General features: G+C 46.7%; 1 protein-coding gene across 1 annotated transcript; it reads right to left on the minus strand.

The window, feature by feature from the left end:
• Positions 1-314: 314 nt before the first annotated feature.
• Positions 315-11,079, minus strand: RIOX2 (ribosomal oxygenase 2). Its single transcript, XM_059466929.1, has 10 exons — positions 10,949-11,079; positions 8,125-8,560; positions 6,933-7,052; positions 6,282-6,410; positions 5,423-5,526; positions 3,569-3,671; positions 3,121-3,286; positions 2,644-2,732; positions 1,445-1,555; positions 315-555 (listed from the first exon to the last, which is right to left on the minus strand). Exons 2-10 carry the CDS (start codon positions 8,554-8,556, stop codon positions 397-399), a joined length of 1,413 nt encoding a protein of 470 aa, XP_059322912.1. The 5' UTR covers positions 8,557-8,560; positions 10,949-11,079; the 3' UTR covers positions 315-396.
• Between the last annotated feature and the right edge of the window lie 2,001 nt (positions 11,080-13,080).

Here is a 13,080-nt window from a genome sequence, read left to right on the forward strand (position 1 = left end):
GCTGTTCCTCGGCCACAGGAGCAGCTTCTCTCTGGGACCCGTGGGGTGGCACAGGGACCCCCGTCCTGCTGCCGAGGTTTTGATGCCTGTTCCATGTATAGCTTTAGACGTCCTCCACATCCCAGCAGCTTTCCAGAGGGAAGGGGACACCACAGCACTGGGGGTACTGAGGAGTGACCTCATCCAGCCACACACCTGGAGCTGTGGCTCACTTACCTGTTTTTCCCCATGCCCAGTTTCCCAGGTAACGTTTGGCACCAGAAAGCAGCCAAGATATTGCAATGCTCTGTTAGCACTACACACCAGAGGCTGGGTGGATTAAAAAAAAAACTAATTTAATAATCTCTTGGTCTCAAGAGATGCCTAATAGCCAGGAGCAGCTAATTCACAAAAGCATCAAAGAACTTCAATCAGACATTCAGTCCAGAGTGACAAGGCAAGGTTTTCTTTCTCTGCATCTGAGGTAAGGTTAAGCTCTTTAACAGCAACAGTGCTGCTGCTCCAGATCTGCTTCAGTGCCTCCAAGTGTGACAGAGGGAACCGCAGCCCGTGAGTCTGCAGGGGAAAAAGAGACAGAAAAAAGCCCTCAGCAAAGTGCAGTGACTTTGTTATACACCAAGGGAGGGAGCAGCAGGAATGTGCTCAATTCCCACTGCACACTCCTGTGCATGGCAGCAGCCCCCAAAAGGTAAAGAGTTTTATCCAGAGCTATTTTACTTGGAGGTAACTCTTCCATGCTCTAGCACATTTTACAAGGTAGGGATGTTTATGGCACATGTGATATCTTCCTGTGGTTTCCACACAGAAGGAAAAAAAAATTAAATTTACCCTCTTCTCTTTTTTAAGGGCAGGAAGGAAGGTCCTGGGATATCTACGTGCAGCCCAGGTACCAGTGTCCAGCCTCAGCTCTAAAGGAGCAGTGAGATTTACCTCAAATGAAAATAACAGCCTTGCAGCAAGCCAAGGCCAGGCTGTGCTCTGCTCTGCAGACCTGAATTACATTTTAGAAGAGGGAGTTCTTCACTCCAGTGCTGACCTGCCCCTGGCTGAAATGAGTAGCCCTACACAGGGTGCTCCAGGGGATACAGGAGCTGACACAGGTTTAACATGACAGAAATGAGGTGCAGTGATCCCCATGGAATGTGTGCTACATCTGCAGCAGCCTCCAACAGGACCTGCTGAAGGACACACGAGTAAGAGAAGCTTTTAGTTGCTCCAGCAGCTTTGCTAACTGGGCCACAGGGCATGCACAAGATATCCCATTAGCATCTCAAATGTTTAACGAAGCATGAGATCACATTACTTAGTTCTACTATTCACTGCCTAGGTTGCAGTTTCAGCTCATCCCAGTACTCTGGGAATGGGCTGAAAAACTGGGTGCTGAAGAACACAGCCAAACCCACAGTGGCAAGATACATTTTGGGGTGTGTTTGCAGGAACAAACCTGTGCCAGGCCATCCTCACTGGCAGTGTCATCCTCTGTCCCCATCATGTGAGTTTCTCTCCTGTTCTTTAAGGAATGATACACATAAACCATGTCCCTCCGAATTTCATCCTAAAAGACAGCAGGAGGAAAATGGTCACAGGTGCTCCTCACACTCACTTCACTCCATGCCAGCTCCTTCATTCCAGAGGCCACTGCTACAGCAAGGAAAGCAAGTCACCTTCTAAGTGAATGACCCAAGAGCCACCTCCCACAGCAAGAAGGGACTCTCCAAAACACCTCTGAAAATTTATTTACAACCTTCTGCCATAAAACTGACCCTGCTGGAGTCACAGGACTGATGCTGTGTAGAAAAAATGCCATTCAAGGCACCTCTCCTGAAAAGTCTTCATGAACAGGTATGCATCAATAAATCTCCAGTCTGAGGCTGATCTGTCTCTTAAAAATCACATGCACATTATCAATCCTTGGTCAAGGCTGTGTAATAAAATTGGAAAAAAAGTTTCCAAACCCTACACAGTCTCACAGCAATGTGGACACAAATAAAATGGAAGAGAAAAATGAAAAAGTTCTGGTGTGTTTTCTTGAAGGGACACACTCCACTCATAAAGAAAACAAAAAAAAGCAAGCACAAAAAAACCCAAAAAAACTTCTACAAGATAACTCATCCTGTGCGTGCTCCCCCTCTCAATTTTTTTTAAATTAAGATGACAAAAAAGCACTTCTATAATTTCATACTAATAAACCCTCACAGTTAAGCAGCAGAGTAAACACAGAATGATGCAAAATGCCAGGATCTATGTTGTGGAACATTTAATAAGTGCCACTGTCACCCACTAGGTACAGACATAACTCAGTAGTGAAGACTAAATGTAACCAAGAGAATTCCCTTTCTTCAGGAACCGTAATTTTATAACTTTTTCATGTTTTAAATTTTTTTTTAATCTATTATCCAGAGCTATAGAGGCCATTTGAGCTGCTGTAATGACCTAGCCCACGTGATTGAGAATCACAGCCAATATAATTCTGTGCCTCCCTCCAGAGGCTGGAATGTGCTCAGCAAACAGCCCCAGGATCTCCTAACAGCAATAAAGGGATGCAGGATCCAGAACTGCACAACCCTTTTAGCACAACAGAGCAACAATTGACAGCCCCCCACTCCCCACCCCAGGCATACAAGGGGGGCTCCTCATACTTACAGCATTCTCTTGATCTGGTTCCACAGTGATGATAGCATGGTCTCTAAACTGCAGTCTGATTTTGCTATCTATTTTTGGCAATTTCCCACCTAAAAACAATAAATTCTCCCTTAGAAAAGGAAGAAAACCAGACATAATACAAATTGAGCCCCCCGTGCACTACCCATTCTCTCGTAGCTGTATTTTTTTGTTAACCTGTGTTTCCACAGCCACAAGTTCTCAAACTTGTGTTGGAAAGAGAAATGAGAAAGACTTTTTAATTCTAGGATAACCTTTATTTCAGTCTAAGGGAAACAGGTCATCTGTCCTAGCAGACGCTGGGAATTGACCAAGAGAGGTGTGCAAACACACACAGAGCCAAGCACCACAAAAAGCTGGGCCCAGACTGTGATCTTGGCCTGCCAGGAAATGCTCCAAGTTTTAAGAGGCAGACTCAGGCACCACCATCACATCAGCTTTGGGAAGCTCAAACTCTACCTGGGGTGAAAGGATCAGAGTCACATCCCAGGCACGGCGGCAGGCGGTGCGTGATGAAATCCTTCCTCATGTCGGACGACCTCAGCTCCCTGGAGCTCTCCAGGCTGTCTGCAAGCCTTCTCAGGAGGCTGCTCAGCTTTTTGGTGCACTCAGCTGTGTTCACCTGCTGAACAGCCACAAAGGATTCGAGCTGAACACACCAGGCCTAAAGCAGTGAAAATCTGGACACTCCTCTCTTATCTTTGCTCAGTCCCAAACCAAGTTTTGTTGCTTTTAGACATTCCCCATGAGCTGTTCATCAAAGCTGAAGCAGCAGGGCAGGACCACCAAGTTCCACAACAATTCAGTGACTTCAAGATTGAGAAGCTTGGCCTGACAGAACTTTTTCTGCCTGACAGATCATCTGCATGCACCATTATTCCCTGAGTCCCACCTACACTACACTAACCATGAGCAGTTGCCTTGGAATGCTTGTCCTCAGTGCCATGTCCTCTTTTGCTGTATCAAACACCAGGCCAGGAATTGCATCCAGTAAGAAATCTCCCCAAGAGCTGAAGGACAGGAAGAAGAAAAAACATTACTGAAATAGTTCACTGAAACAAAACACACATCCTACTTTTTGTTCCTAACTAGTGTTAATATATAGAACAATCATTAAAGTCTCCTGGTTTTTTTTATCATGTCTACTCAAATGATTCATTGTCTGCCACCCAGTGGGAAGAAAGAGCTCTGGCCAATAAAAGGAATTGGACATTTACTTCTTAGTGGTTCTTTTGCCCCCGATTTCCAAATGTCTTCAGCTACTCCTTTTCCAAACTGCCCTGCTTATCCCACACGTGCACACCTCTCTGCCTGCTGGGATCTGGTCCAGACAAACTCTGCTTACACAGAGATGTCCCTTTTGTCTTGGTGCCTAAAAATACCTGCAAGTGCCACCTCCACAGCTATTTTCAAATTCTCTTCAATTTTCCAAGGAAATGTTTCCACATCGTACTTCCATGTACAAGCCAAATCAAACCACCAGGACTGCTGCTTATTTTACCTACACTTGCTGACAGCAGGGCCAGAGGAAAGCTCTTACACTCCACTGCAAATAACCTTAATGCATGATGATTCCACTTTTTACCTTGGGAAGAAGAGCAGTTTTGAAGCTTTTGCTGCTCTCTGCTCAGCCCTGGAGACATCCCCAGGGAATGTGCTCCTGACAAGCCACGCACTGGACTGGCCCTGGGCTGGTGCAGCCATGGAGAAACTGCACTGACTCCTCAAATCTCCAGCAATCCCATGACAAGGAGCTGAATCCTTGCCTTCCCAGCACCCAATAAATTCCTACAGATCCAGCTGGACAAACCCTGCTGTGCCACAGGAAGAATGAGCAGCAGCACTGACACCCTGGGCTTCCACAGCAGCACAGCTGGTGGTTAGAGATTCATCTCACCTAAAATATGCCCAGACTTTTCTGCCCTGTTCTGCAGCTGACAGAAATCCTTCCCAATTCCTAAATCAGGCCAATAACTCCAAGCCCAGCACCTGAGAGCTGATAAGGTGGCAATAACAGCATTTTCCTGTGTGATAACAATGTTTCACTGGAAGGACAAGGACCCGACCTGTGTCAAAAGAAATCTGACTCTCATTTATGGGGTAGAAAATGAAAAACACAGATCAGCAGAGGATATTTGCATGGAAGAATTTGTCTGAAGAGGTGTGGGTGACCATCAAATACAGGAGGAAACCTGCTGAAAGAAATAACCCATGGCTCTTTATCTGGATTATGAAATGAACAGCAACTTCAGCCACTGGTGAGGGTTTTTTTTTTAAAGACAGCAGTGAGTTTGCAGATGTAACATTATCTTCCACATTAAAGTCTCCAGCTGGTAAATAATAAATACAGCAATTAAAAAGCAATCAAGCTTGCTGCATGAAAACCTGGCAAAGAGGCTACTTCAAACAATAATGGTCTCACTCCCCTCCTTCTCCCAAACCCCAAAACTTCAATTACTGCTACCTCAACACTTAGATTCTGTCCCTAACAGCAGGGCTCCTATGTAATAGTGGAGTATCTCCCTATATTCCATGGGGGGAAGCTGGCATAGCCTATCCCTGTGGTACCCACAGGAAAACAAACCACACAAGGCCTGAATGGGATGAACACAGGAAAGACCCAAGCAGAGCTCATTACAAGGTTATTTTTTTTAAGAAACAGGACATCACTTCTTTGAAATACCAGCTTTAGGTCTCTACTACTCACAGACATCACCTGGCAGAGGAAAGCCATACAAAAGCAGAAATAAAGAGGAATTACTTGTTTTGGTAGGTGCTGATGGTCACATGTGTTGAATGGGAGATCCCCTGAGGAGTGTCAGCCTGGTGAATAGTCCCTCTTGGGAAGTACAGCAAGTCACCTGGCTGCAGGAAAATCAAAGAGAATTGATACATTTAGGCCACTTGGACAAACCTTACTGTAGTGCAGAGAAAATAACTCTGAGCAGACAGACTGACAATATATATTCCTTAAAAATCACAAAACTGAGCAATTCTCCAAAGTACACTTTAATAACATAAAGCACTCTAAGCCTGAAGTCCAACACCTCAAATTTTCCAACCTGCTGTCGATATTTGCTCTACACCTGTCTGCAAACACGAGCTTTTAGCATGCTAGAACATGCACAGTCCTGCTGAGCTGCAGGAAGGGGACAAAGAATCAGCTGAGATGAATCTGCTGGTAATTCAGTGCCCTGGGAATTTGGTCAGGTCATATCAAAAAGAAAAGGCCAGTGTTTCACAAGAAAAGTCAACTAGTCTGAAAATTTTAGTTAAAACACTTAAAAAACCAAATAGAACCTTCCTCCTCTCCTATCTTCTCACCTATGTAAATTAAATATCTCCACAGAGAAAGTAGAGATTGGGGAAGTTGAGACAAGAAAGAACTGCAAAGCACAAGAAATTGCCTCCACAAAGGAAAAATCAGTTTACTCATGGCTTTTCCTATAAACACCAGCACAAAGAGAAGGGTCATAAAGCAACAGTGATGAAATCTGATTCCATTTTAACCTTACGGTCCTTAAACTTGGTCACATCAGCTACTTCTAAGAGCCTACCAAGCATGATTACTTTTCTTGCTACCACATCCCAGCCCACCTGAAGCAGTTAGATTACAATACCTTTAATGTGAATTCATGTGTGGGACTCCCAATCCTGTCCTCTGGCTCCACGTTGTACTCCCGAGCCAAAGGCACCGTTGGTTTGTAGAGCCTCCAGTGCTTCTCTCCTTCCAGCTGGAGGATGAACACCTGCAAAAGACCATGAGTCCAAACTTTCTGGGGGCCTAAGGAAGCCCTGCTGCCCCTCACACACCCAGCTCACCAGGTATTTTATTTATCCTCTGAGGAACCAAGCCAGCACCAGGGACAGAAATACTGGCACAGGTTGCTTTTCTGACAAATACAGATTTTCTCTTCCCTGTCCTCAGCTACTCCACAGCACAGCAAATACAATTCCTTTCACATCATCTTGTCGATATCTAAATGCACAAATTTGCATTTGAACTAATTCTTGTACTCTATTTAGAGACAACAGAGAGTTGTGAAGTGTGATCTGCTTTATCCTGAATTTTAAAATCCCTGTTCCTCTCCAGTCACTTAAACTTAGCCATTACTATTAGTACAAAAATATATCAGGAAACACTTGTAGTTATTTACAAGTTTTCAGTGGAAAACCAGAACTCTTCCTGGAATGTTTATTGAGGGGGAGAGGTGGAAGCACACACAGGGGAGCCCACAAAGGGTCCCACAGACAAGGGGGTGCTGTCCTACCTCGACATCATCGTAGTGAGGGGGAAGGCCCTGAGAGCCCTGGGGAGTGATGTAAACATTGGAGCCCACCAGAGACCCAAAGTAACACTCCAGCTTCTCCTGAATCTTCCACAGCTCCTCCTATTAAAAAAAAAAAAAAAAAAAAAAAGAAAAAAAAAGATGCTGTTACTACTGAAAAGCTCAGGCAAGCCTGTGTGCCACCAGCCCATCACTGGGGAAGAATGGTGACATCCCCACAGCAACACACAGCTGGGAAGCAGCTTCTCCTCAAGGCAAGCACTGCACTAGCAAAGGAGATCTGCCATGAAAGTAATGGGTAAGCCAAAAACTCTGGTGCCTCAACAGAACACTGATGTTTGCTGTCTTCCCTGTACCACTTCAGGCTGCAAAACCAGTCAAAAACGAGGATAAACAGAATAAACCACCCTCATCCCATCTGCATCAGAGAATAACACAAAAATCAGACACATTTTACAAGTGACTCCAACTGTTTGTGCTCAAGCACAAGCTTTACTCATTCGTACCCAAGATGTGACAGGGAAGCATCAGGAGACGCCAACAACTGAGATCAGTCAGTGACACCACACGTGGGACTCAGCTGGATATTTGGGTCCTTATTTGGGCCTTGGACTGTGCTGACACCTTGGGACAAAGAAGGACTGCCTAAATCAAAGCACCTACAAGTATCCAAGTCCTTTACAACAGTGCAGCACCACTGTCTCCTCCCATGCACAAAGACTGAGGACACTCAGCTAAAATGGGGTGGTCACTTCCATGGTGCAATTCAATGCTAATCCATTGGCAGGAACGGTGGAGTGTCCTAGAAATACCTGACATGGTTTCACACCTCATCCTTGATTAAAGGGAAGTGGTACAAAACCCCTGTTTGCACAAGGAAAAGTGGGGAAGAAGAGATAATTTAAGCACAGATGCCTAATCATCATATATGCATTTAAAAAGCACACTAATATGACAGAGAATCATTATAGCATGAATCAGACTTTGTTACTGCACTGAAACATGATGGCAGTGCAGAAATATAAGCTGTGTTCTAATACAGTTCATGTAAAGATTCCAGCAGGTCACCGATGCCAACCTCCCCTGGGGCAGATATGAAGCCATGTCTAGTGCCACTCAGCAAAAGCCACACCACATTACAAACCAAGCCTTCATTACAATGAAACAATCCCACCTTAAATCTCTGCGGTTGATGAAACTGTATTGTTGCCTTCTTCTGCTCAAAATCCTTCTTGAGCTGCATGTAATTCACTCTGCCTTCTTTGTTCAAAACCTTCTTTTTCCCACTGACACACCTGCAGACATTGACGTCTCGCCCATAGTGCAGGCCCTGGCTGCACAGCTCCTGCAGCTGGCACAGCTGGAACAGGGACTGGTAGTAAGCAGCCACCAGCACATCATTCCTCTCAACAAGCAGTGGCTTCTGCTCCCAGTAGTCCCTGAAGAACTCCTCTTCCTCAATGGGAGAGATCAGGCTCCTGAAGAGGCTCTCTGGGCTCTCAAAACTCAGGACTGATGGAGAAGCAGCTGTGTCCAACCTGGGCTTTTTGCACTGAGCCTGTGTTTGCTTTGCCACGTCTGCAATCTTCCCTCCCTTCTTGGGCATCTTCCTGTCCAAGGGGAGAGAAACCCAGAACAATCAGCAAAACACAACCTCAAGAGGTCACAGGCCCAGGGCAGCAGCCCTTGCCCCATCCAGGGGGATATCCCAGTTCAGGAGCTCACTAACTGCTCCCAGCCCTCTCCCAAATCCCAGCAAACTCCAAAGGGCTCTGCTGGGAGCTCACAGGAGCTCACACCCCACAGCTGGGTTTGTACTAAAGAGCGTGTGATGGAACCCAGTGGATCATTACCAATGCAGGAACCCACCCATACAAAGAACCTGTGGGCAAGGGGACATGTAGCAAGAGCTGCAAATTATTAAAAATAAAATCAACTCAGCTTTAAAATATTGAGTGGCAATATGAAGAACAAGGTGGAGAGAGGGGGCAGGATCAGAAACTTGTATTCTTATTACACTTCCTTCAACAGTAGCAGTTTACAAAAGAGGGAACATTTAGGCCTTTCTGCTGATGCTATGTATTTACTAAATCTACAAGCTTAAAACTTGTAAAATGTACCACTTAAAAACCAAAATGCCAAGATTCTGCTTTGATTTCTGCCAAGCTGTCAAACTTTGTGGATTATGTAGAATAAAAATAATTCTTTAATACAAGCACAGATATTTAACTTTAAAGCTGAAAGTAATTTACTTTGTTTTTCCACAGTATGTTGTGTAGAACTATGCAAGAATAAAAAAGTCAATTCACAAATGGTTTAGCTGCCAAGTTCTCAGGAAAGTTAAGGCACAAACTGAGTTAGCAGTAGGTCTGAACCATGTGCACACAGACTTGCCTGGAGTCTGCTCCTGCATTTCCTCCCCCAGAGCAGCAGCAGCAGCAGCCTGGGGAGCTGAGCTAAGCATCCTGAGGATGAGCCAGCCCCATCCCTGGAGCAGCAGAGCCTGGCAGCCAAACCCAAAGTGACTCTGGGCACGTCTGGGTGAGTCTGAGAAGCCAACCCAGGAGTGAGAACATGCTGATGCTTTCACTGCCAAGTAACAATGGCACCTTTCCTCCCAAAAGCAAGTGCTATCAATGTACTGAGATGCTTTTGCCTTATCCTGAAACCCAAACTCCAGCTGTGGGTGGTATTTCCAAGCAGCAGGAAGTTCTCCCGTGCAGCAGGACACCCTGCAGATGCCCCAGCTCCTGGGCTGTGCTCCATCAGCAGCTCCTGGAGCAGCCTGTCCCTGTGGTCTCCTCAGTGCTGCAGGAGGGAATTCACATCACCACCTTCCCAGCGGGATGGACATTCCCAGCTGCAGAAAGCCACTGTTCTACATGAGGCTAGGGAATGCTTAAAAAAAATAAAGACTGAAAATTCGTCCTTGGTTGGTAGCAAGATCTGAAGATGCTGCTGGCACCAGGATCTAAAACTGGTACTCCCCAAATGTCAGGAACACAAAATGCAACCACCCCTGAATTGATGGGTTTGAATTCCAGACCTAAAGCCACCATTTCAACCTCTCAGCTTGCTCACATTGATCCAATGAAGTTAAATTCACATAGGTGCTGTTCACAGAACTCTGCTTCATTTACACCATGTGCTTCTCTGTAGTGCTTTGTTATTTATTACAGCTGCAAACCCAGGATTGCTTTGTGTTGGAAGAGATCACCTGGCACAAACCCCTGCCACGGGCAGGGACATCTCCCACTCGATCTGTTTGGTCAATGCCTTATTCAACCTGGCCTTGAACACCTCCAGGGACGGGGCAGCCGCAACTTCTCTGGACAAGTGTCAGGGCCTCACTACCCTCACCAGAAAAAATCCTTCCTTATATCTAATCTAAACCTACCCCCTTACAACGTAAAACCATTCCCTCCTGTCCTGTTGCTACAGACCCCGGTAAAAAGTCCTGTCTCTGTCTCTCTTACAGCACTGAAGTACTGAAAGGCTGCAAAAATATCCCTAGAGAGCCTTCTCCATGCTGAAGCAGCCCAGCCCTTTCAGCCTGTGCTCGCAGCACAGGAGCTGCAGCTCTCCGATCATTTTGGTGGCACCCTCGGGATTGTCTCCAACAGCTCCCGGTGCTGGGGACCCCGGAGCTGGGTGCAGCCTCCGGCTGGGGTCTCACGGGGCAGGATCCCCTCCCTCCTTCCCTCCCTCAGGCCACGCTGCTTCGGGTGCAGCCCGGGACACGACCCAGGGCAGGCTCCGCATGGCCGGCTGCGTGCCCGTCCTTCACCTCCCCACACCGCCGGGTCCCTCTCGGCAGGGCGGGGGCAGGAACCGAGCAGCAGAAGGGGCTCGTTCCGTGGGAAGCAGCGGGAATAGAGGCGGGCACGGCGGCTCCGGGCACACGCGGCGGCTCCGGACACACGCAGCCCCGCCGCCACCCCTCCCCTTCCTTGCGCTGCCCTTCCTTGCCTTCCCCATTCCCGCAGCCCCGCACTCACCCTGCGGGCGGAGGGAGGGAAAGGACCGGACCGGACCGGACCGGATCGGGTCGGACCGGGATGGGCCGGGCTGCCCCCGGTCAGGATGTGCCGCTGCCGCGCTGGGTGTCACGGGAGGAGGCGCTTCCGGGCGGCCGGGAGGAAATGCAGCTCCCGTGTAATTCCTGGGTGTATTCCAACGGGAACGCAGCGCTCTCTGTGCTGGAGTTATTCACAGGATTAAATTTTGCTTCGTACACACAACAGTGTCTGGGCTTTAGCTGCGCGATCTTTTTCTGGACCAAAATTCCAGAGTCCCTCTGACGCTCCCTCAAAGAAATCTTCAGGATCCTTACCGAGCACATGAAAAGTTCCATAAGTGTTGTTAATTGTTGTTAATTACCTTTACTAAAGAGGCCTGTTAATGGTTTAGTTTATATTGCCTAATGACATCAGGAAAAGATGTTAGGTAGGCTTTGCTAAAGCTTTATTCTTGTGTGCTCATAGTTTGAAGAACTATAAAACCTTTAAGAATGAAGTTGTCCGGACTTAAAAGCTTGCATCACCTACGCTAACACCCACAGGATGTTTTCTTATTACAGATGGGTGTAGCTGCAGATGTTTAAAAACAGTGAGGCCACATCCTGCACCTCAGCTGGTGACAGAAATGGTGACAAGCTGTTATTTCTGCTCCAGAAATCCACAAAGTAGCCTCAGCATAACTGCCTGAGTGCCATCGGGATGAACACTCACCAATGTGTATTTACATCGTGCCTGTGGTGCTTTAACTCACAGTAAATACTGTGGGATCTAAAACCCACACATGGGACTGGCTGCAGCACCAGCAGGAACGGGAAATACTCGTGAACACCTTCTTAAAGACTTCGTGCTGGTCTGCAGAGACAAATTGAAAGTATTTATTACCATACCTGTCACCAAGTTAACACACACCTCTCAGGGTCATGGGAGCTTAGCCAGCCCTCTAGCACCCTCGAGACAAGAAACAGTTTGTTGAAATACTGTTTGTTACCTTTTACTATTTATACAAGCAATAGAATTTTTAAGCATTATTTATCCTGATATTATCCCTGTTATTAATATAATAAATATTATAAGCTTTGCTGTAAAAGTGTGCAGTTAAATGTCATCATCATTTACAAGAACAGGACAAGGGGGAATGGCTTCAGACTTAAAGAGAGGGGGATCAGATTGGACATTAGAAAAAAAATTCTTTACTGTGAGGCTGGCAAGGCCCTGGCACAGGCTGTCCAGAGGAGCTGTGGATGTCCCATCCCTGGAAGTGTTCAGGGACAGGTCTGAGCATCCTGGTTTAACATGAGGTGTCCCTGCCCAGTACTCTGGGTGGGGAGAACCCCTGGCCAATGGTTTCACTCACAGCTGAAAGTAAAACCAGCTTTCTCCACCTGAAGCAAACCCTGCAGCTCTCTGGCACCTGTACAGATGTGCCTGGAAGGTAAAAGCAGGCAGGAATTTCCTCCACACCCAGACATGAGGACCAGGTTGCTGCAGCCTACACAGGGCTTGGGCATGCTGTGCTGCAGGGCTTCTGCTGCTGCAAATCCTACAAGGAATTTAGAAAAGGGAACTGATTTGGACTCTTTTCTCCATTGGAGGCTCAGGCTTCACTGTTGGCTACACAACAAATACTTCTTCTCGCAGGGCAGATAAAAAAAATATGACAGCAATGATGTTAGTTCTTGTGAAAAGTTTAGAAGACACATTACACATCTGGAGCAACTAGATGGGATCTTCTGAGGCAATGTGGAACATCTGTGAGGATGCCTCACAAAGGCAGTGCAGGAGCAAGGCTGTGATGGTGTATTTTTATACACAGCTACACTATACATCTGCTCAGCTGGAGCTCTGCTGTGCTCTCACTGTTGCCAAAGCCTCTGTGTCCTTTGGCTTTGCATTCCCAGCATTGTCATTCCTGGTATGGCTCTGCTTTCCATGACAGGATTTCCTGGAAAGTATCAAAGCTGGCTCAGCTCTGATACATTTGTTTGGCAGCAATCTGTCCCACTCATTCGGTGAGATCTCAGTCACTCAGCAGGCACCGTGTCACCACTTCTCCAGCTCTGGAACTGGGAGCCTGATAAATGCAGCTCTTTGAAAAAGTTAAGAGACGTCAC

The sequence above is a fragment of the Ammospiza nelsoni genome, chromosome 2 (assembly GCF_027579445.1).
Source record: "Ammospiza nelsoni isolate bAmmNel1 chromosome 2, bAmmNel1.pri, whole genome shotgun sequence".
Classification (NCBI taxonomy): domain Eukaryota; kingdom Metazoa; phylum Chordata; class Aves; order Passeriformes; family Passerellidae; genus Ammospiza; species Ammospiza nelsoni.